The following is a 23097-nucleotide window of genomic DNA, read 5'->3' on the forward strand; positions in this document are numbered from 1 at the left end:
TTCAACGAGGAGAAGGAATAAATTGTGTCCACCCGGTCCTGGTACCTGTGTAAAAACTAGTGACCCTGTAATTCAGAGGATGGGGTGTAGTAATGCAACTTTGTTGTTTTAAGGACAAAACAACGCAATGCTACGGTTTTATCATAATGAAAAAATAGAAGTCAAGATAAGTAAATGCAAAATAATCTCAAGTGACATATGGATGTGTCTGTGAAAAAGATGACAAAGGAACAGAAAGAAAAAAGAACCGTTTAGCTTTCTAAATGAGCTTATTCAGCAGTGATAATGATAGTACACGCACAGTCAACCATCTCCAGGGCCTGAATAAGCCAAAAGTCACAAGAGCTTGAAAAATGATTAGGAGGTGCAGAAAGTCATTGTTCTGGCCCATGACAAAAGCTGCCAACTTATCACTTGCCATGGTTAGAAGAATCATAATTCTTTTGTATGTGTATTTACTCTCTCGCGTTTCAGCCATGAATCGTGTCCAGTTACTTGGTCGGGTTGGGCAGGACCCTATCATGAGGCAAGTGGATGGAAAAAATCCCGTTACCATATTTTCTCTTGCAACCAATGAGATGTGGCGAACAGGGGGGGACAGTGAGACAACCCAGGGAGGTGAGTCTGCAATGAGCACCGTGCTTCTCCTGACTTCTGAGGTCATGTTTGCATATTCAGTAGCACCATGCTTTGTCTTCAGGCTGCCCTTTAAATCCCTTGGGGGCAGGAAGTTCTTCTGAGGTCAGTACAGATGCTGGTGCATTTTTGTGTCTCTTACTGATCCCCAGCAGCATGTACTGAATAAAGATCTGCATGTTGACCTTCCTCTGGAGGAGAGGAAGGAGCGTTGAGTTGGCAGTTTTTCATTGTTGGGGTTGCCAGAGGTGTAGCAGGTTCCATACTTTAATTTGTATTCCAAGAGGGGAGAAAAAAGAACGATACATTTTCTGTTTGATACTTCCATAAGTCTGCAGCTACAGGTGTCCGTTTTTCTCTAACTTTTGTTCAGTGCGGAGTGTGTGAGGGGGAAAAAAATTCTTCTAGTATGAGCACTGGCTTCCAGGAAAACCGATCTCTTGATTTGAACTGTGCTTCTGCATGATACTTTCATTTGGACACAGATGAGTGGAACATTGAGTTCTAGTATGGAGAGGAGATCGAGTGCTAGTATACTTCTATTTTCACATCACTTTTCATAATTTGAGAACACCAACATGTTGAAACTAATTTCTGCGTCTTGCGTCAAAAAGAGGATTTGGCATCCAACTTTGTTATTTTTATGTAACTTAGGTGATATCAGTCAGAAGACGACATGGCACAGGATCTCTGTCTTCAGACCGGGCCTCAGGGATGTTACGTATCAGTATGTGAAGAAGGGGTAAGTGAATAACAAACGTGGTTGAGGATTTAGTGCCTTAATAATCGATTGATGTAATAATTATGGTGACCAGGAGCTATACTAAGATAGAAGTGCCATAAAATAAGTTAGTAGACATGCTGCAAACAAGTGAGGCAAAATGCGTATTCGGAATCAGATACAGAGGAGAAAACAGCTGTACAGTTCTCTGACCAGAACCAAATTCTTCATTTTTTCAGTGCTCGAATCTATGTTGAAGGGAAGATAGACTATGGTGAATATACAGATAAAAACAATGTGAGGCGGCAGGCCACAACAATTATAGCAGGTAAGGAACAACATCCCAATGCCTACCTTGCCCTTTTAGAATGGAGAGGGGGTGGAGGACCTTTGAAATAGAGCTTGGTTTGTCTTCATCCTCAGAATCCAACGCTTGGGGATTTTGAGAGAATGAATAGGCTGTACCACTAGATGTCCTCTGGCACTGCTTGTGAAGACACAGAAAATGAGAGCATACAGTTGCAAACTCTTGCATAGTTTATTCGCACAAACCAGTTGGTGCAGCAGGTAGATACTGTGTGTTTTAAGAACACTGGTATGTAGTACTGCAGGTCAGGCAGATTCCTTTTCTAAGCAGAGTTTGTTCAGTAGCTTTGTCAGGAAATTTTTTCTTCCTGCTTAAGACTAGAGGCTTCACCAATTTTAAGGACCTCCGTTTGTGAAAGATGTTTTATGTGGGGATAACTTGATGGAGAATTTAGTAAGACCTCTGTTTGGTAGCCAGTAGTGGTAAGAAGAGCACAGAATGGATAGGGAGTAGACTTGTCCCTTGGGTAGACACAATGAAGAAGAGAACTGGGAAACTCAACTTTTTCCTTTTTTTTTGTAGCGTGAGCATTCTACATCTTTTCTGTGGGTAGAGCCACTATCTTGTGGCTTTTGAGGGAAGGCTAAAGTAATTGGGTAGTAGAGCAAACATTTCTGTTACACAAGTATATCTAAAAAAACTGCGCCAGAGGAGATGGAAAAAATACAACCACAATTCTGGATGTTTCTGCTGTACAGCCTCTTTAAAACAATAGTAATCAAACTTCACATGAACAATTCAGCTAGCAGTGCTGTAGGTTGCTGTTTATAAATAGCTGGAGGGGAGAAGCAAGTCTCTTCTTTTAATTAGTATTTATCCTAATGGTTTCTTCTTCATGTTCTGTATCCCTGGTCTCAAGATGCTTTAGAAATTACTGAGGCTTGATGAAATACGAGCTTCCTATAGTCCCATAGATGGATGACATGGTAGTGCATACTGAAAATTACAAAATAAAAAGGAAATAAGCTGTAACTGATAGAGATCATAGTCAAAGAATTAAACCATTGTTTTAAAATGTTTCGTATCTTTGACTGTGATCATCAGATTTAGCACACTTGTTTCACAGTATATATGGTCGCCTTGAATTGTCAGCTTTCTGGGGAGATAGAGCAAGAACCCTGTATCCGACATTGTTTTATTTTATGAAATATTCTGTTCTGAAATACAGGTCTATGCAGGTTATTTTAACACAAATAGGTTGTCTTTGTGGGTGTGCAGGCTTGCAACAGGGCAAAACAATCCTGAAGATTAAATCTTCTTTATTTCTTTTCAGATAATGTAATTTTTCTGAGCGATGGTGGTATGAGAGAAAAGGTGTGAGGTCGTTAGTGCTTGGACCCAGGCCATTTCATTCCTTGTGTTTTACAGTGCTTCATAATTCTGTAATCATGTATATTGCTGTAGTTTCTTTAAAAAATAAATAAAATGTTTGATATCTATAGGGTATCTGTGTGTGTTTTGTTTTGTCTTCCTGTGTGCTTTCTCTCTGTTCATCATCGTTTGGATTTCTTTCTTAAGAGAAGAGGTAACTCAGGCAGCTATATTAATTCTTGAGCTGATGAATATATAAATGGAAGTCACCCTTTGCATCTTCAGCCATTTTCAAACCTTATATCCTTGGATGCCTTAACAGTCTCTCTTCTGTCTTGCGGGGCCTGACAGCATGATCACCTCTCACTGTTAACATCCCTCCTCTGTTCTATAGATGTCATTCTCCGTTTTTCCTTAGCTAAGTCAATTAGACGGTAAGTTTAAACCAGAGCCATTGGTCTATACTGGTGCTCAGCTCGAAGTTTCTGTGTCACGGACCTGGAGAAGGCCGCCTGTGCATTTGCGTCTGCCCCTCCACTGATCATAGCATTTGATCAAATCAGGTCTTGTCTTTCACCAAACCCTGTTTTGGTCATGTGCTTACGTCTTCATTATTATGGCATGTGACATATGATGACTCTATGATGACATCAACATTCTCATCCCAGTACCTTGTTAGGGTGCTATGCCTATCGTTTGCCATCAGGAGGAGCTGGAGGAATGACTGCCTTGGCTGTTCCTTTTGAGAGGCCTGCAATAGCACGTGAAAAACATTCCTGGTCCAGGATTCTCCGTTAATGTGGGAGTGGTGTTTATTTTGCTTTAACTTTGTTTTATTGTCAGAAAGACTGAGATTTATTAGTATTGTTAGTCAGAAATTGCACAACTAAAAGGTGTTTCATTCTATTACATGGAGAAGTGGTGAAATTCCCGCTGTGATACAGTGTGATGTGAACAGGGAAAGAAAAACATTAGAAGTGACAATTTCCTGCCTTCAAAGCTGGTGGGATTTTGTATCTCATCCCTCTCTAAGCCCAGTACAGAGCATGCTTATTTATAGCTTTTGCAGCTCTTCCCCCTACAGAATGATGATCTTGTTTATGCTTCTCTCTATGAGCATTGTCAGTACTACCAAAAACTTCAATTCTTTCAGTTCAACATCTATTTCTGATTGAAGTTAATGCTTTAACGAGTATCCTAGCCCCTGTCACTGGCATACAGAGGTGTTAGATGTACTGGAAATTCTTAGCTACTTAAATGTGCTGTTATCCGCAGGAGATTGTGGTGTCCTTTTAAATAGGAAGTTCTGACTTTAATTCCCTTCGCTACTTCTTGTTCAATCTGAGTCTGTTGTACTGCTGGGAGAAGTTGTGACGGTGCACTTCTATAGTAGTGATCCCAATACAGTTTGTGTTTGGTCCACACAAATTTTTCCCGTTAGCTGAAAGCTGGGGTTTGCCTTAAGCTTTCTTCATATCTAGGAGGCCTTGAGTGAACGTGCTAAGCCTCTGCTTGTTCAGTGGTTACCTCCTTTTTTGCACTCTGCTGTGGTGGTGGAGCTCAACACAGCTTATGACAGCATCTGCTTTGGAGCTTGGGAACTGGCTTTCTACTCTGAACTCAGAGTAGAAGTGGCGGTGATGATTCCCTTCACTGCTGCACGTAGAGCGGCCAGAACTGCCAGAACTCCTCTCAGTGCCTGCTGAATGGCGCACGCTAATCTCTGCCCCTGGCTCAGGATGGGGACAGAGCTGAGCTAGCACACGGTATAGGATTAGGTGCCAACAAAGAAAAATATTTGCTCGTGAACTTCAACTTCTCTTGCTTTTCCGGTTGTTCTATTTAAAGTTGCCTGGTACACTTTTAAAGATTGACCTGCTACAAAGACAACACATATCTAGTTTGAGAACACGCTGTTTGAAAAGCGTTCCAGTATCTTGAGTGGTCATCACAATTGTGCATTAGGGTAGGTTTTCACAAATGATTCTGCATTAGCGATAGACATAGTTACAGCAAAAATAACCAGTGGCAAAGGTATGTTGTGCGTTCACCTCTTAGGTCTGCTTTGCTGCTATGGGCCAAAGTTAATCTGTAACTAAGTAATTTTGGTTATAAGAAAACCAGGTGTGAAATCAGCATTCCTATAGCATCTGGGTTGGGTTTTTTTTATGGCTAGATACTTGCTCTGTGAGGAAATGTTAAAGAATGGAAGTGGTATCTACTGAGTTAAATACAGTGATACCTTGTTTATAACTTGGCAATGAGTATTTTTCCACCTGTCCTTTCGTAAATGGCATTCAGCTTTTGCTTGTCCGTGTTAACCTCTTGTGTAAACTGGATTAGGCAAACCCTGATTGCTTGCATCAACTGGGACATTTAGAAGTGTTTGACCTTAACAAGGAATTTATTTTATGCATTTATGGAGATAGATTGGAAGAGATGAAAAATAGAGATGATTTCTTTTTAAAATGACAGAGCATTTTAACCAAGTATTTGGAGCATTGCTTAACAGCCCTGAAGCAGAACTATTCTGGTCTGCAACGCAGCTCAACGCTACTCAGTTATTTCTGTCAGTCTGGTGTAAGGTGTAGGAAACCCTCTTCTCCTGTGCTTGTTTGAGGAAGACGCCATGGGCATTGTGCCCGTGTCACACAGCGAAGAATGTTTTCAACTTTAATTGAAGTGTGACCTCTATTTTGGAACACAGACACAATTCGCCCAACCCTACATAATGTGGAGGGTAACGAGAGGGCTATTTTAGTGAAGTGGGGCTTGATTTCTTTGGCTGAAGCATCTTCTCTTGCTTCTGTTTCACGACTCGTAATTTCTGTGGACAGAATAACAGGATGAATTAAGAATGACTGAGGGCTTGGACTGGTACAGAATTACTAGAGCTTTTTACCAGCAGGTACCTGGCTTGGGTTCTAACCTAGCCGAAAGACTTGTGTCCTGGTGACTGCACGGTGCCCTGCATGAAGGGGGTAGGTGTTTGAGCTCTGTCCCAGCTCTGCTGGGAAGACCAGCAGTGCCTGTGGGAGCCTGGTAAAAGCCTTGACTTGCAAAGGCAAGAAAGCTGAATTAGTGCTTTGAGAAGTCCCTGGGTACAAGAGGTAGGAATATTCTGGTAAAGGGAGCTTGTGTTTCTGTCAGTGTACCAATTATGTGGGTTTAGTAGTAGGCTCTCCCCAGTACTGGCGATCCCACTTCTTTCACGAGTATTCAGAAAAGGAATATAATGCCAGGATTGTGGGAAGAAAACTTCATTATTCTCAAGCACACCTTCTATTTTTAACTCTGAAATTTCTGTGGTGGAAGCCTTTTTGCCAAGTAGTTGAGCATGTCTGTACGTACAAACTAAAACTTGGTAGCTGTTTTATCTTAGCGATGGTGAGCTTCTCCACACAGCAGTGTGGAGAAATGAGATTTAGATCTCATTTACACAAGAAATTTGCTTTGTAAGTGCATTACCAGGTACTGGGTAGTGCAAGTAATGTGTTTGCACATGACACACAAAGAACTCAACTTTCACAGGGTTTCTATGGAGACATCCTCTTGTGGGAAATGTGTGTTACTGTGTGTGAGATTTCTGTCTTCTGCTTGTTGCTTTATGTCCCAGGTAAAAAATCAGCTCATTACCATACTTTGCCATTTCAGAACAATCTTCAGCAACTACTGTGATTAGAAATTGATCGCTTGGTCATTCTTTGTTCTTAGTCCTGAAGTTTGTGCCCTGTACTCTTTAAGAGGTGCTAAGGTTGTTGAAGAAACCTTCTCTAACTATGGCCATTTTCTATGGCTTTCAAGGGGTAAGGTTTTTCATTTGTAGCTGGTCAAAAACCTAGCAATTGTTATCCTGTAGGCTCTGTTGCTGTTCTTTTCTCGCTGGTTGACTTTTCAAACTTACTTGAACAGAATGGCTGTAGAAAACGGATGGTTATCTCGATCCTGGTTGTCACAAGTCAGAAAAATGTCACCTGTAAATATTTAATGAGCCTTTGTGCAACTGACCCGATCGAGAACCGAGTAATGATGCGGTTGCAGGAGTCACGGCTTCTGTAACCCGGATCTGCAAGGAAAAGAGAGCACCTTTCCTTTGCCAGGCTTTCTGTGACTTATTAGGCTTGTATTATTGCTGGCTTTTTTCTTTGATATTTAAAGTAAGTGGTGTTTGTTTGGAGCTCTGCCTTAACAGTCTCCTCTTTCTTAGCTAGTTTGGTTTTCTGTGTGGGTTTTCTATATGTTTGTGTGGGCTTTCTGCTCCTTGCAGAAAGGTGACAGAATGCTCAGTAAAAGAAAGCTGAGCTCTCCTCTCCCCTCAGCCCTATCTCTGCAGATAATAAACCCCCACCTTTTTATCTTCTTGTAGATTGTCAGTCAATTTTTGCACTGTCCCCCTGTACTGAAGAGTGAGTTCAAACCCAGTTCAGAAGTCTGTGGTGAGGAGATGGTCTTACACAAAAGGAGAAATCACACAAAAGGAGAAATCAAAATGCTGTCAGAATTAAATGAGTTGGAACTTAAAAATACTACTAGAGCTGCTCTAGTAGTATGAAACATGGAAAAACAGCCTTGATTTTCAGCATGCTAGTAACTATTCAAATCTACAAGCAATATGGGAAAAATTTAGGAGGACAGTTGTGTCTGTATAATGTTCTTGCTGGTTTTGTGGTGCTTTTCACAGTGCCTGATTTCTGGTGTAGTCTCAGTTTGTGAGCAGCAACGCATGACACATTAGACTGCTATCCCATGTGTTGTATCAGGACACCGAATAGTTAATATTCTCTGGAAAGGATTAATTTCCTCCACTTCTGTCTCTTCCTTTTTGGTACCCCGTATGTGCTGCCAATTTTTAGCAGAAACTTGCTAATACAGATTTCTTTTCCCAAGAAGAACTGGTGCTGCAGCACAAAACTTCAGTGTGGTCTATATGCTGTTAGTTGCCACCATACAGGGAGAATCGGTCATATTTCCTTACAAAGGCACAGGGAATTGTTTTAGAAACGTTGAAGCTCAAAAATGAGATGTAGGCTTGAACACTAATTTTAATAATATGGCAGGAACTGGGCAGGATGCCCAGTTACCAATGTCTAGTCACTAGTTACCAATATCATGTTTTATATTGGTGAATAGCCCCAGAAATGGATAGTCTCTGTGTATCAAAATATTTCAGTGGCCAAATAAATATTTCAGTGGCCAAATAAATCTTCCAAGATGCTTATGAATACTCAGCAGCACTGTGTACCACAGTGGCAGCCGTGCCTCAGTACCAACGTTACAGGAGAAGCCCTGGGGAAGTGCAGAGGGGAGAGACACACAATTTTATGTGATGCAGAAAGAGTGGAAACCATGGGGGAAAGCAGCACGCAGTTTACCCAGGGTGCCTGATTTCCCATCAGCACTTTACCCGAGGGGGAACAACAGACGTACGTACTGTGCAACTTGTTTCGTAAATAAGTATTTCTTCCTGAGAAATGTGTTAGGACGAGAAAGTTCAGCCCAGTACTCTTGGTAAAACACCAGTCCTTAGGAGACCCTCATCCTCAGTGTGTTCAGCAAATGAAGTTGCAGTCACCCAGTCAGCACCTTCTTTCTTCTTTTAAGGCGGCTTTTATTTTGTTGGCTTGCAAGGCAAACATCGCTCTTCCCTTTAAGCTTCTCACACGGGCAAAACATTAATTTAGTGCTGCAGCCCAAAGAAATTCTCTAGTCACAGCAGTAATTTTAGAAGGATCTAATGTCAGCCAACAGAGTGATGGAGAGCCTTTTGTTAAATGGATTATCACAAGGCCACAAAAGCTTTGAAAGTAAGAACACATCCAATGAAAACACGAAGGTTTGCTGGATAAGGAACTGACCTTTACATGTTTCACAATCTGCATCTCCAGACTGGCACAATGTAATTGCTTTGACAATGGTGCCTGACAGTGCCAGGACACAAGAAGTTTGTACCTCCGGTCAGGCTTGCCAAAGTGGTAGGTAGTAATTCAGGCGCTAGTAATTTGGCTTTAGATGTTTTCTGCGCTGCTGAGGGCATATACTGGACCGACTTGTTTCACAATGACTTAAAATAACTCATCTTTGCAGAAGATCTCTGGTTGGGGCAGTTAAGGATTTTCCCTTCATATTCTTCACCAAACAATGTAGCTTTTGTTAGGCTTTTTAATTTTTTTTTTAATCCAGTCACAAAGATTAATAAATCTTAAAGGGTCAATCCCAAAAAAGTCACCATTATTTTTCCTCTTCTCGTTGCCATTGTGCCTGATGGGAAGCCCTTATGACTTTGTTGTCCTCGGAGGGCTAGTCTAGGCTCTCCTTAGCGCGGGCTGTATCACTTAGGATGCCCAAGGATTTGCTCTGTGAGTGAATGGAAGTGCTGTGTCACAAGAGATGAAGTCTAAATGGGAGGTCCGACCCATAGAAGAGAGAGAACTTATCGGAAATCCAATTACGATTCATGCACAACGCCGCGTGGAAATGCCAATTAGCGTTGAACTGACCCAAGCGAAATGCTTTGATTGAGTTCCAGGAGCTGAAATGAAGCACTGAAGAATGCCCAGTTTCTTGACTCATAAAGATTTGGCATCTTTCATTTTTAAAGAACGATGAAATGTCAGCGTTGTCCCAGCTTGGCACGAAAGCAAGTCTTAAAATATCAGAATTTCCCGTTGACTGGGATTATTTTTACTGCTGGTCGATTAGCTCTCTGGGAACGGTATCAGTCAGTCAACGGAGCTCCCCTTGCCCCAAATGCCCTGGCTGCCCGGACTGTAAAGTGCAGTTTACCCTAAAGCAGCTGGTTTTCACGAGGTGCGTTCTGACACGTCTTTTCTCTCATGAACAGGTAAGCTGTGCTCGGCCATTCCGAATCGTGAGCGTTTGCCCACGTTCATCCTTCCTTTTCAGCTACATCGGAGGACCGAATGGCCGTTGACTTCAAGCCGCAAACCCCGTGAGCCCGCTGCAGTTGATGTCAACCCGGCAGTGCTGGGGGTGAGGGGATGACGGGGGCCGGAGGCTGCCGGTTCCCCCTGAACGCTCCCCTCGTAACTGAAGCACGGCCGGCCTCGCCCGCCTCCCGCCGGCGGGAGCCCCTTGCTTCGCCTCAGCTCGCTGCGGCCACCGGGGCGGGGGGCCGGCCACGGCGGGCTGGGGGGGGATGCTGGAGAAGGGGCCGCGGGCGCCAGGGGAGGGTGGGGCGGTGGCGGCCCCGCGGCGGGCAGCTCTGCGGGCCAGCAGGCGCCGCTGCGCGCCCGGCCGAGCCCCGTCGGCCCGCCCCGGCCCGCAGCCCCCCGCCTTCACACACCCGACGCGGCGGGGGCGGGGCGGCGCGCGGAGGCTGCAGTCTTGTCGCTGCCGCGTTGGCTGGCGCGCCCGTCGCTCCCGGCGCCCCCGTCGCTCCATTGGCCGCGCGGGGCACGGGGGTCTCCCCCCCTGCCGTGACGCGCCGGGGGAGCCCCCGCCCACATTCCACAGCTGGAGCCCTGCGGGGGCCGAGGGCCGAGCGCCGATTGGGGCGCGGCCCTCCGGCCGGCCGCGCTCCTCGCCCCCGATTGGCGGTCTCGGCTGCGGGGGCGTGGCCAGGCGGGCGCGGGGGCGGGGCGCGGCGGCGGGGCGGTGGGGGCGCGGCGCGCAGCTGGCGGGGGTGACCCGCCCGCCCCGGCGCCCGCACACTCCCGGCGGCGGCGGGGACGCGGCCTCAGCGCGGCGCCGGGCCCGGCAGCGGGGCGGAGGGCGAGCGGCTCCGCGGCCCATGGGAACGGGCGGCGCGGCGTGAGCCGGCCGCCGCGGGTGGGCAGGGGGCGGGCGAGCCAGGTGGGGGGGCGGCGGATCGGCCGGCGGGGCTGCCCCGTTGCTTGCGGCCGCCATGGAGGTGTGCGAGAGCGGCGGGGAGCAGCCGCTGCTGCTGCACTGGGACCGCAAGCTGAGCGAGCTGTGCGAGCCCGCCGACCCCGACACCCTGCTGTGCCACACGGTGAGGAGCGGCGGGCGGCGGGGGCGGCTCCTGGGAGCGCTGCCCGGCCGGAGCCGCCGGGAGGGCGGGGGGGAGGGCGGCCGAGACGCCCCCCGTGGGCGGCCGCGTTGCGGGGGGCCGTGGCGAGGGTCGTGCCGGGCGCCCTCGGCCTTCCCTTGGGGTGGGGTGTCCCGGCGGGTGTGCGGGTCGCTGCCGGGCGGGTAGTGGCGCCGCGGCCGTAGGCCTTCGGCCAACAGGTGCTCTCCCGCCGCCTCTGCCCGGGACTCCCGCCTCCCCGGGCCTGGTCCCGCCGAGGGAGCGAGGTGCCCCCGGGCAGGCGTCGGGGCCGTGGCTCGCTCCGTCTGTGTCACAACTTCCTCCCCTCCGCGGCCAGGCGCAGCCGTTGGCGGCTCCTGGCAGCCGGGGTCTCGCACCCCTCGCTCCGCCCGCCGCTCCCGTCCCCCTGCACAGGCCGGGGGCCCAGCCCAGGCCTCGCCGCCTCCCCAGCGCGGGCAGCCCTTCTCCCGGCCGGGGTTCCCTCCTCCCCTCAGCGCTGCCTGCTTCTCCCGGGGGTCCCATCGAGAGTCGCCGGCCGCGTCTCCTCCTCCGAAGCGAGCCTCTCTCGGCACTCCCCAGCGCAGGAAGGGAGCGGCAGGAGGTCCCGGCTCGTCCTATGAGCGGTCTTTTAAAGACATTGGTGAAATCCTTGCTTGAGTGGCTTTGAGGGCCGGCACATGAAGTTTTGGTGATTTGCTTGTGCAAAATGCACAGGTAGGACAATCCCCAGGAAACGCGTCTTGTTGTCTCTGCTCTCTTGTTTCTCTGTTGATCTGGAGGCTTTTTGCAAGCACAGAGGTACAACTTCGTAAAGCTGTGTAGGTGCAAATCCCAAGTGGAAGTCCTGAGCTGGACTGCTTTGGGAGTCCTCCGAAGTCCCTCCAGTCCCCTGTTTGTGCAAGGCCCAGGGCAGTCAAGCGTGGTGCAGTTGTCGAGCACGTGCTCGAATGGAGACCCAGGGTAACGTGGTGGTGGTGACGAGCATGTGGCAGAGTGCCTGAGGAAAGGTGCTTGGCAGGTGCTGGCACGTGCTCTGCGTCTCTTTCTTGCACCTAAGAGAGTGATGTGCGAATACAGTCACCCCACAGAGGAGGACCAACCTCTTCTCGTGGGAGCAGCGGTGATCCCAGAGCACGATGTGCGGTGAGGCAGCGTGCTGGCGCTGCGTGGAGATCTTGGTCTTGAAAGGCAAACAAGGAAGATCTTATTTGTTGTATGTGGTGGCCTTACTGATCCGGGATCGTGTCCGTCACAAGCTCCAAACCTCGTTTCAGCAGGAAGCAAGCCTGCTGCACGCATGACTGTCTTTAAACGTTGTTTGGCTTCTTTGTCTTTGAAAACTCTTGGGCTTTCTTGCGCAATGTGTATCTTCTGGTAGATGTGGGGAAAAGCAATCATATGTTACGGTGGGTTGTTTTTTTTAAAGGGCCAGCAGGAACACTTAACAATGGAAAACTCTTCCTTCAAACAGCTGTTTTCTTGTGTGTTTTCTTTAACAAGACATAGTCTTTTTCCTCAACAAGAGGAACGTTGTGAATGAAATGAGAGGCTCTTTGGAGAGTGCTCCCACTCGGATTTTACAGTTGTGCCGGGATACTTCCTCCTGCTTTGTTTGGATCCTTGTGATGAGAATGGAGTTGCCACTCTTAACTTCTTTTTTCTTATTTAGTGTTCTCATATTTTTTTTAATTAGTGCCCTTAAGGAGATCTTGCGCTTGGGCTAGAACTTGTGGCTGCAGTGACACGGATATATGTGTGTTCTGCCCTATTTCAGGGAGCCTGGGACTTGGTTTTAAATGTAGCTTGACAAACAAAACATCCTGACCATCTGGTAGACGGAAATGTGGTGCTTTTCCCTCTGCTGTTTTCAAGTTTTATTGGGGATTTTAAGCTTCAAATGCTACAATGATGTGTGTTTTGCAAGAGGCAGCGCATAGCTGGATCTGCAAAACCTTGGGCTGTGGCCCCCCTTTGGGAGTAACATTCTACCATTGATTTGTTCGTGTGTTTTTTTTGTTTGATTGGGGTTTTTTAGGAGTTTGAGACTTCTTTAGACCACCTTAAAATCAAATAAAAAGTGTGAAATCAATTTATCTTTGTTGTTGTTTTTGGAATTCTCCTGAAGGAAGCTATCAGTAAAAAAAAAAAAGCAATGAAGTGCTATGGATAAAGTAGGTGTAGTGGGGTATTAGGATCTTTAAAGGAAAAAAAGGGAAGTTTTCTGAAATTATCATTCTCTGGGAGGGGAAAAAACCACAGGTTTCTGCCTGTTGAACTTTTTCTTTTGCAAAGTGCATCCTGCTGTGTGGAGGAAAATACTGTGCTTGATATCATGAAACACAAGTTCTCCATTTACCCCTGGCCAAAGCTTCATAGAATAATTTTTAAAAACAAAACCAACAAACAAAAAAACCCCTCTAGATGAAACATCTGTTCTTCTCCTGGCTTATGTGTTCCATCTGGGAGGATGGGTTTGACCCAGCGAGTTCTGCTGTCTTTGTAAACTTATTGCAGAGTGTTTTCTGAAAAGATCAAGGTGATGGGCAGACCCTCCTATGCTCTATCTGCATGAGTGCCCACCACCTGTGCTGTCATCCTTATGGCTGAGGAACACGTGTCCTATGGCATCTTCTGGTCTTTGCACACTCCTGAAGCGTCCCATAGCTGGATGTGCAAGTCTGCATTCAGGAAAACTTCTGAGGGGGCTTAGGAAAGGCGCCTGGGATAGTCACGCAGCCCTAGGAGCGTGAGCTGGACTGGTGAGGGGGAGGAGGGAGAAGACAATGACCGAGGGGAGAGCTCACAAGCAGGAAGAAGGATCCATGTCTTTCGGCAGTTGGACCTGTGTGCGCAAACATGTGAGGGTGAGAATTCTGTGCCAGCTGCCTTTTGTGTATTTTAAGTTAAATTTTAACCTTTTTACGGCCATAAAGGTTGTTCCTGGGTCTGGTTGATTTGAAGCTAGTAGACAAGTGTGAAAGTATGCATACGCTTAAAAACTTGACCTCTATTTTAAACTGTTCCAGCCTGCCTTAATTACCAGGGCGGAAATCCAGCCTCCCAGGGATTTATATTTCTCTTTAACAGCTGATGATTTCACCAGTGCCTGGAGCAGCGTGAGGAGCGGTTCCCTCGCTCCGCTGGTGCTGTCGGTGATGTCATTGGCTGTGCTGGGAGAGACTGGGACCTGGAGCAGCTCAGCTCTGGTGTTGGCAGGCAGCAGTCCTGGAGGTGGCTCATTAAAGTCTTCATGGTTTATAGTAATCACCTGCATGCCAGATAGCTTTATAGCAGTTATTTTTCCAGAGTGGCTTAGTCTCCCATCTAAGAAAAGGCTGAAAGGTTTCCCAGAGGTGTGTTCATGGCGTATGTGACATGTCTGCATATGTAATCTTCGTATGCCCTGTAGCTTGTTATGATTGTGTGTCGGTAATACCATACCCTGGCATTGTGAAAGGTATTAGTATTGTTATTGTTATTATTATATGTTTTTTTCTTTTTCCTGGCAGTCAAGTGGAAAGGAAGCGCAAAGCCTGCCACTACCCAAAGGGAGCAGAAGCGTGGCCGGGTTGCAAACTCTTCACCTTCGTGCTGCTGCTGTTACTTCCCGTAACACGCAGGCGGGCTTGAAGTGGGAGAGCTCTGCTTGCGGTCGTGGGTCTCCCTTGGAGTGGATCCGCAGTTGTACGTGGCCCAGCTGGGACAGCATCTTCAGTGACAAATGCCGGATCTGATGCAGACGGATAAGGCTGTTGACAGACATGCTGTGAAATGCCAACTACCCGTCCCATTGCTGGATGGTAGCTGAAAGGCAGATGGTTCTTATGAACCTTTGACATTTAAAAACTCCTTATTTAATACTGAGGAGGCAGTCTTTTTTTCCCCTGTTTTCATGGTTATTTTAACACTTTAGCTGCTGGCTGCTGCTTTCAGATGGTAGCAAAATGCAGCTGAATATAAGTATGATTGTGATCTTGGCATGGCAGATGTAGAACTGCACCTGCCCTACAGGTATGTGGGGGCAGTGACTGGCTTAAATATTTAGGACTAAATTCCCAGATGTCACATCCTGAGTGTCTTGATGATGAGTGGTTAACTGGAAGATACTTCATATGCGAAGTAGTCCAAACTGTTTGTTTTTTAAAAAGCCTGACTATTGAACTTGAAGCTCATACGAAAAAGTTCAGATGCCTGGAATATCACATTGCTGATGCCATCGTCTGAGGGGTGTTTGAGCTCAGCAAGCCTGTTGCCGTGTCGCTGGTGATGCTGTGGGCAGCTCAACCCTGGAATATGGGAGCAGTGTAGGTCGGTATGGGTGGAGGAGGCGTCCCAGGCCTCGGCTACCAAATTGCTGTCTCCCTGCCAGAGCAAAACCAAAGTGATCCGCCCCTGAAGGTTAGTGTTCAGTGATACCGGAGTTCAGGGTTGTGATCATCATCTAAGACGAGCTGGGGAAACTTTGAGCCGGCCTTCTTTCCTCAGATAAAAATTGCCCATTACAAGCCTCCGAACCTCACTGGGAGCTTGCTGTGACTCATTTCCTCTGCCACAAAAACGATGGTTGCTGTTACTTCGTATTCTGATGACTTCTGCAGAAATGCTGCCTCTGAACAAGCTGCCAGGGATTGCCTCTAGTTTTCGGAGTATGGCAGTGGCAATAGTTAATTTAAATGGATGACAGTGATTGATTTTTACAATTTGTGTGTATTTAATTAAAAGTTGTGGTTACCGCAGCATGTATGGACGTAGAGCTGACTGTATCTTATTTTGCGGTGGCTGCATGTAGGTCTCTCTAAAATCTGGTGTTGATATATTCTGGTTTGTTTTTTTTTTTTTTTTAATATTGGTTGGGTGAAGGTACTTCATTTATTTAAAAGTAGGGTTTGGCCTGTTGCCTTCTAACAACAAAGCTGAAATCTCTCCTTCTTTCTTCTCTATACCCCTGTATATGGAGGACCAGACAACTAACTTCAGGTGAAATAGTACTTTCATGGATTTTGCCAAAGTCCTTCAGTAAATAGGGAAAAATATGAAAGTGAGATTTTAAATAGTTGTGTACAGACTTCATACAAAGTAGTAGTGTTAAGTTTTGAGAATGCCTTTCCATATTTAAAAAAAAGAAATCAAGGTCACAAGAGGTGAACAGCAGAACTAGTTATATTCAGTGCCTTGCACTGAAAGCCATCCCCTCTCCTGCCTTGTTTTCTTCCCGAATTTAAATAAGAAAACCACTCCTGTTTGCCAGGGGTATGTCAGGTACTCGTTATTGGTCTAAATGATCTACAGTTCTTCTAAAAGAAGAAACACAAGTGGGATACTTTGAAACTTTACCCTCATATTTTTCTGACAGTTAAAATCAGAAAAATAAGGGTATCGAGTTGCTGGCTGGTTTCATTTGGACTGGCTGTAACTGTATAGTGAAGTGCTTGACCTGCAGTGAGGACGGGAGCTGGAAAAAATGTTAGTCTGTCCTGGGACCGACTTTGGAGCATGGTAGATAAGAATGAGCCAGTGTTTAATGTACAAAAATACTATTTTTGTTTTCCTGATGGATGTGATGGATCTGCACTGTCCTCTGCAAATGCTTTCTTACTTTGGAAGGCCAGTCGTTGTTGAGCAGGTCCTGCGTGATAGCTGGAGTAAAGGAATTTCATTCACGGTGTTACCAGACAGGGTTTTCCTGTGTCTGGAGTTGTTGAACTTATCTACAGGGATGGGGGCAACTTGTGGTCTTTGCAGGTCTTTGTTCGCAGTGTAAAGCATCCCTTCTTTGGGGTCTTTCATAGCTGGGGGTTAAGTAAGTTTCCACTATACTGGGGGGGATGACCAGTTTTTTATTAAAGCAGTCTCATTTTTTACGATCATCTCTGTCTGTGGAGGAGGCCAATCTGACTAGCTGCAGATCCCAGCTGGGGATGTGCAGTTTGATTTGATCTTTTTGTGTCCCTCTTGCTTTCTGGTGTACTGACTTCAGCTGCAGCGGTTAAGATGTGCCATATTTCTCCTCCCTGACAAGTCTGCCTTCATACTTTTGCTTGTATGCTGTGAGATCAGATCATCTTCATGCCAGCTGTGACAAACAAAATAAAAATTAAAAAAAAAAAAAAAAGAAGCAAATAGACCTTTGACCAATGTACCACCAGCTCTGTCTCTTAGCTTGTCTCTGCTTCTTGCTGTGTAGCTGCATCTATACCACCACCTGGCAAAGCCACTTTATGTCTGAACTGTCTGACAGATGTGGGAGGGAAGTAACTACTGCAGAACAAAATTGCTTCGGCGCCCTAGGAGCCACTGTGCGCAGCAGTACTGCGCTGCGGTGACACAAGGGGATGCCTCTGGACTTGGGGGCTTGTAAGCTTCCCTTCACAGGCTTTTTTGCAGAGCTAAGCTAGAGTGGGTGTGCTCAGCTTCGCTACGGCAGGAGCAGGGCTGGTGAGCTAGCACCTTGTCCGCAACGCGGCTCCCGTGGCCCTGCTCGTGCAGGGGCTGAAGACCCAGGGCTCTGGGTAAGGACTGAGGCACCTAGCTCGTGCTGCATCTTGCTAGCTACTCATCCCTCCAAAACACTGTGCGGTCTTTGTCACTGTGGGTTCGTTTTCTCTTGCTGTCTCAGCTACCAAGGTACCTCTAAGGTACTTGGTTGTTGTTTTGAAAGCGAAGAGGTGGTCCTTTGAAAGTAGCCCTCTGTCTCTGACCGGGCAAGTTATCTTGCTGGATTTACACTTGCAGATAGATGCTGCTTTTTTGTGCTGTATCCAAATATCAGTTGTCAGGCCCTACTGTCCTTCAGTGCTATCAGTACTCCTTCTTCCCTGCATTCCCAAAAGCTGTTTTCCAGTCACTTTGTAATGCTTGGTTTAAACATCCGTCATCTGTTTCCTCAGTCTTGGGCTGCTTCTCTCCCTCTTGGAGAAGGATCGCTTTGTGGGTGAGACTTTAGCAATTATTGCTAGCCAGTCAGATAGGGTGACTAACCTAGCTCGGTGGCGTTTTTCACAGGCTGCATTGGCTGCCCACCCTAAGCTTATGAGGTCCTCCCTTTAATTCCTCCAATTCCCTAGTACAGCTCTCCTTTTCCAAGGCAGATGCGTTCTGGGTGGGTCCCCGAGAGAGGCTCTCTCGTGATAGAGCTCTGCATCTGGTTTTTCAGGGAGGGCACATTCATTTCTGTTTTTGCTTCCTATTCATTGCTCTCTGAATCATGGAGATGAGAAATTATGCTTTCTGGATGCCCTTTGGCTGTGTTTTTTCTGGGTGACAAGACCTGACAGTGCGGTTCTGCACCTGGATGTAACCGCAGGCTGTTGTGGCAGCTGCCTGGAAGCTCATCCAGTTGTAAAATGACTTTCTTGCAAGAAACTAGCTTTCAAGGGGGGTCAGTTCCCTGATGCAGCTTACCCTGTAGCAGCCCAGGTACTGGTGCTGATGTGAGAGGGCAGGTAGGAATATTTGGCTGGGGAAGGGGTGGTGGAACTGCATTTTGGGCTAAAGGAATGTACAGTGGGAATAGTCTCGGTAGCTTTATGGGTTGTGCTTAGATGTAATCCTGATGTGTGTTTACGTATTTGATACCAGTGGACTATTATTTGGATGTCACTGGAAAGAAAGGGGATTATCTGGAGGAGGCAGTCGTTCAAGGGTCAATAGGAAAAAGGGTTGTTTGAGAGGAGTGTGGATATGTAGCAAAGAACTGGACAGACCTGCAGTTCAAAGAAGCACTGATGTTGGATCCAGTCGATGGTACTGCCACCCCTCCGTGATGCCGTATGTTGGTGAAAAGTGGAGGCTGTCTTGGATGCTAAATTGTTTGTCTTGTAGAAAAGTGACAGAAACAGTGTGCGAAACATAAGCTTGGCTTAGGGCCACATTTTTACTGGCAAATACATTACCCTTTCACCTCACTTAAGCGAGTAATAGGCAGTAAAGAAGACAGGTCAAAAATGGTGAGGTTTAATAAGGCGTAGCAGAGGTGGGCATTGCGTCCGCCGTCTCCAGTCTAAGATACTGAGCTCTTCGTACCAGGGACTGTCATTCTCTCTGTCTGTGAGCTGTCAAATGTAGCTTGTGACCGCAGAAAAGAGAGTCACTGAATTGAGTTATATCAGCGCTAAATGCGTGCAGGAAGGATAAAAATGCTCTGTCAAGTAAGAAGTGCAGGAGTGCTCCCTCTCATGAGGGCAAGTTGGGAAGCAGAGAAGGCAATGTGAGAAAATAAGGAAAGGTTGGTTAAATGGGATAGACCTGAATTATTAGAGCTGTCCCCATAGCTGCCATCAAATACGTAGCTTAATAGTGCCAGTGACCTTTCTGTGCCTTTGCTGTGTCTTGGAAACTACTCACTTTTTTTTTTTTTTTTTTTTTTGCCATCTGCCGCTAACTGGCTTTCAATCTTCTGTATGTGATCTGGCTCTACTGTGGTGACAAGCAAAAATCTAATGGAAAAATACGACACCCACTTCATCTCTTTCCTCTGCCAAGGAAAAACATTCCCCTGCAGCCACGCTGGGGCTGGCTTTGTCCTTTCATGCAATCTGTTAGTCATACAGGATGAGAAATAGAGACCAGGCTGCTCTGATAACCTCTTAGGGGCCTTGGGCAGGCGCATGGCAGGGGGAGCTTCAGCCTTCCTTCTTTGCAAAGTCTGATGTGTCCTGAGCAGAGATGCAGGAGGGAAGTGAGTTGGTGTTGGTGGAGGCTCCCCCCCACCCCCAAAGCATAGGGGTGAAGAGCAATATTGCTGATACACTTTAGTGGCTCACCTGGAGCTGTATGTGCTGGGTGAGCTCCTCTCCTGCAGCAGAAGCCTTGGCTGTTTGATGACACCCTGGAGCACTCATCTCCCAGCTCTTGCTGGAGTGGAGGTTGGCTGCAGAGGTAAGGTACGTGCTCCCTTGTGTGAGATGGGCTAATCTCGAGTTGAGAGGGGGAAGGTCACATGCCCTTGTTCTGCACCGAAGCTATTGACTGCTGCCCTGATTTTGGATGTAAGCAGGGTCTTCAGCTGTGGCAAAATGCTTTTAATCATGTGGTGGCTTGTGAAGCAAGGAGAGCATCTTTGAACTGCTGAGATTTGGAGTATCCTGTTTAGTTTTCCTTCTCCAAAGTTTGGATGCTGTGATGAGAAGGTCTGTAGAAAAGAGTGGAAAAAGAGCCAGGCTCTTTGCACTACCATATGACAGAAGGATGACAGAAAATGGACATCAACTGAAGTGAGAGAGGTTCAGACTGGTAAGAAAAAACAGCTTCGCTGTGAGGATAGCTGAGCACTGGAACAGGCTGCCCAGAGAGGCTGCTCCATCTCCATCCTTGGAAGCTTTTAAGACCTAACTGGATAAAGCCCTGAGTAACCTAGCCTGAGCTAAATGCTGACGCTGTTTGGGCAGGAGGCTGGGCTAGAGACCACCTGAGCGCCTTCCAGCCAGAGCTCTGCTGGGGTTCCATGGCAGTCCTGGACCCAAGGCACTGCCTTGCTCAGGTCTAGATACTGCATTGCTAGGCAGTAGTCTGATCCACGAGTTTTTTATGTCCCTGTTAAACTACAAAGCATTGAGGCCACTTGGTTTTGCTGATGTGGTTTTTTTTGTTGGTTGTTTTTTTTTTTTGTTAGGAAACTATTGTTTCCAATGACCGTGGTTTCACAGAAGCAATGCTTTTGGGTTTTTTTGCAGTTCTGGTTTGGATTTACTGAAGTGGGAGAAGGAAAACTGGAATTTCTGAATTCCAGCCATCCTGAACAAATGCTTGTTGTGTGCATATGTTTTTCTTTCTGTGCAGCACACGTGATGTGCAGAGTTGTGTGTTGGACTTGTGGTTTGTTTATGCAACCATAATTTTGTTCAGGACTTTCCTGAAAAAATTCTAGGTGCCTTACCTACTTGCTCTTTCATCATATGATATGGCTGTATAAGAGCCTACACCATTTGCTTCAAGGCTGTTTGCCTTTGTGCAACCTCGTATCTATAAGGATTGGCTACTACCTGTGTATTTCCTTTTTGTGGCTAACCCTGAAACTGTAGGTGTGGGGAGAGACCACCCTGCGTGGTAGACTGTGTGACTAGCTTGGAGGAGGTGTTGTAGACCTAAAACCTGAAAAATAGCCAACAAAAGAAGAAAAAAAAACCCCAAACTCAAGCCCTGAATACAAAGCAGGTCTCTGTTCCTTTGCCCCTGCAGTCCCGCAGCGAATTAGGTGCACAAGGGGATCTTATCCCAAGAATGCTTTTTTCCCCAGTCTCCTATAGGTTCTTCTGTTGGCTTCAGTAATCCGCTTGCCTCTGATTTGATTTTGTGTGGGTTATCTGAAAAAGTGTATTCTCATTTCTGGAGCTTTTGTACCCACAGAAGAGATTTGTGTGAGTACGTGTAGAACCAAAACTTAGGAGCAGTAAAGAGCTGATCTGCTCTTCCAGCTCATCACACAGCAGAAGCAGTGATGTGACTATTGCCTTTGGTAGTATGCTTGTGGTAGTACGGACAGGACGAGATCTTCAGGAGGAACCAAGACTAAGGTCATTATTTCTAGCAAACAGATACCTAGATTTCTTGGATCTGTCCTGGCTAGCAAAGGATGAAAACTGAGGAAAATATGACATCTAAACTGTCTGCTTTCATAGCTTGTAATATGAGCCAGCGACTGACTTTCTGCAAAACATCTGTCTTTCTCGTCACGGGTGTAACTGGCCTAGTCATCAGCACTGATGGTATGTCTTGCTCGAGCTCCTGCACCGCAGCTCCCTTCCCCTCCTCCTCTCCGCCGTTCCCCCCGGCACAGCTGTGCGTGTAATTCAGGGTTGGGATGGTGTGGTGTTTGGGGCAGGCTGGTAAGCTGTACTTTTCAGGCACAAAGCATGAGTGTTTTTTTAAAAAAAGAAGAAAACCAAACTGACCTTGCCTACGTACGGCTCTCTCTGATGCCTCCTGCACTCCCTGGTGAAGAGCTGTGGGGCCTGAGGGCTCTGCTAGGGATGTCCATTTTGGGTGGCTGCACGCCATCTGCCCTTCCTCTTGTCTGAAAGCATTTCCCCCCTCGCCTCTCCAGCCCGAGGCCTGCATGTCTGCCTGCCCCCTTCCCTCCCAGCACCCCTGAAGGAGCCGAAGCAGAGACTCCCTGGGAGGCTCCTGCCGGCGGTTATCAAATCAATGACAACGGCTCTCCAGCGAGCCGGGGAGGGCGGGAGCTGGCGGCTGCAGGAGGGCTCCAGATGTGCGAGGGTGCTGCGCCGCAGCCCTGCCCTCGGGGTGCTCAGCTGGCTCACCCCGCTGGCAGCTGGAAGGCGCCACTTGGGCGTGACTCCCTCAAGTAACAGGCCTGGCAGAATTGAGCTTTGGCACTATTTTTAAGGCGCGAGCTTTCTGAATGCAAAATTTGTCTCCTCCTCGTGCCTCAGTGCTTTTGCGCCGAGTTCTGTTTCTGTTCGGCTGGTTTGCTCCTCGTGGCTTTCAGTGGATGCTGTCTCTTACAAGAAGGACTAAAAGAGAAAGAAAAGTCTTACTTTCGTACTTGCCCAGGGTGACTTGTGGCTTCTCATTTAGCTGTACTAATTCAGGGCAAAATTCAGCTGAATTCCTACCGACTATTATCTTTCTTCGTTGAAAAAGCGCAGCAGGGAGTCTGCTCTGGGACTTGGGAATGTTTCCCTATTGCTGTTGCTTGTTTGTTGGGTGGTTAGAAATATGTTGCAAAACCACAGGGGAAAGATGGACTTAATTTATGTTGCTGTTTTTTCTCAACTACAAACATGTCTGCAAGATCAAAACCAACAAAAAAGTGGCACTGACCTTGAAAACTGTGCAGTAAATGTCTTGATTTCTTTTCTAAAAAATTAAAGGCATTTCATTCCCAGCACGTCTTTTTTAGCTTTAATGAAAAAAGATCTGGAAGAGAGGCATGCAGACAACCCTCTCCTCGGTACCTTGCTTGGAACAGCTTTCTGGCAAGATTAGTTGGGGATGCAAAAACCTACTTGGTTTTAAGATGTGGCTTCAGTGTTTAAGTGGGACATTATGTGATACGGTAGCTGGGATGGTGCTACAAGGAACCTGTGGACTCAG

At 46.9% G+C, this 23097-nt stretch overlaps 2 protein-coding genes across 3 annotated transcripts in view; both read left to right on the forward strand.

Annotated features, from left to right (window-relative positions):
• Positions 1 to 3163, forward strand: part of LOC142085799 (single-stranded DNA-binding protein, mitochondrial-like) — a 19864-nt gene extending 16701 nt beyond the window's left edge. For both annotated transcript variants that reach the window (XM_075158149.1, XM_075158157.1), the window contains 4 exons: positions 475 to 618; positions 1291 to 1378; positions 1597 to 1685; positions 2998 to 3163. In XM_075158149.1, coding sequence (XP_075014250.1) covers positions 475 to 618; positions 1291 to 1378; positions 1597 to 1685; positions 2998 to 3044 — 368 coding nt within the window. In that variant the 3' untranslated portion in view covers positions 3045 to 3163. The remainder of the gene's footprint in view (positions 1 to 474; positions 619 to 1290; positions 1379 to 1596; positions 1686 to 2997) is intronic.
• A 7700-nt stretch (positions 3164 to 10863) lies between these two features.
• Positions 10864 to 23097, forward strand: part of CREB3L2 (cAMP responsive element binding protein 3 like 2) — a 76366-nt gene continuing 64132 nt past the window's right edge. The window contains exon 1 of the mRNA XM_075158211.1: positions 10864 to 11007. Within this exon, the coding sequence (XP_075014312.1) occupies positions 10900 to 11007 (108 nt within the window). The 5' untranslated portion in view covers positions 10864 to 10899. The remainder of the gene's footprint in view (positions 11008 to 23097) is intronic.

This window comes from Calonectris borealis, chromosome 1, assembly GCF_964195595.1.
Source record: "Calonectris borealis chromosome 1, bCalBor7.hap1.2, whole genome shotgun sequence".
Classification (NCBI taxonomy): Eukaryota; Metazoa; Chordata; class Aves; order Procellariiformes; family Procellariidae; genus Calonectris; species Calonectris borealis.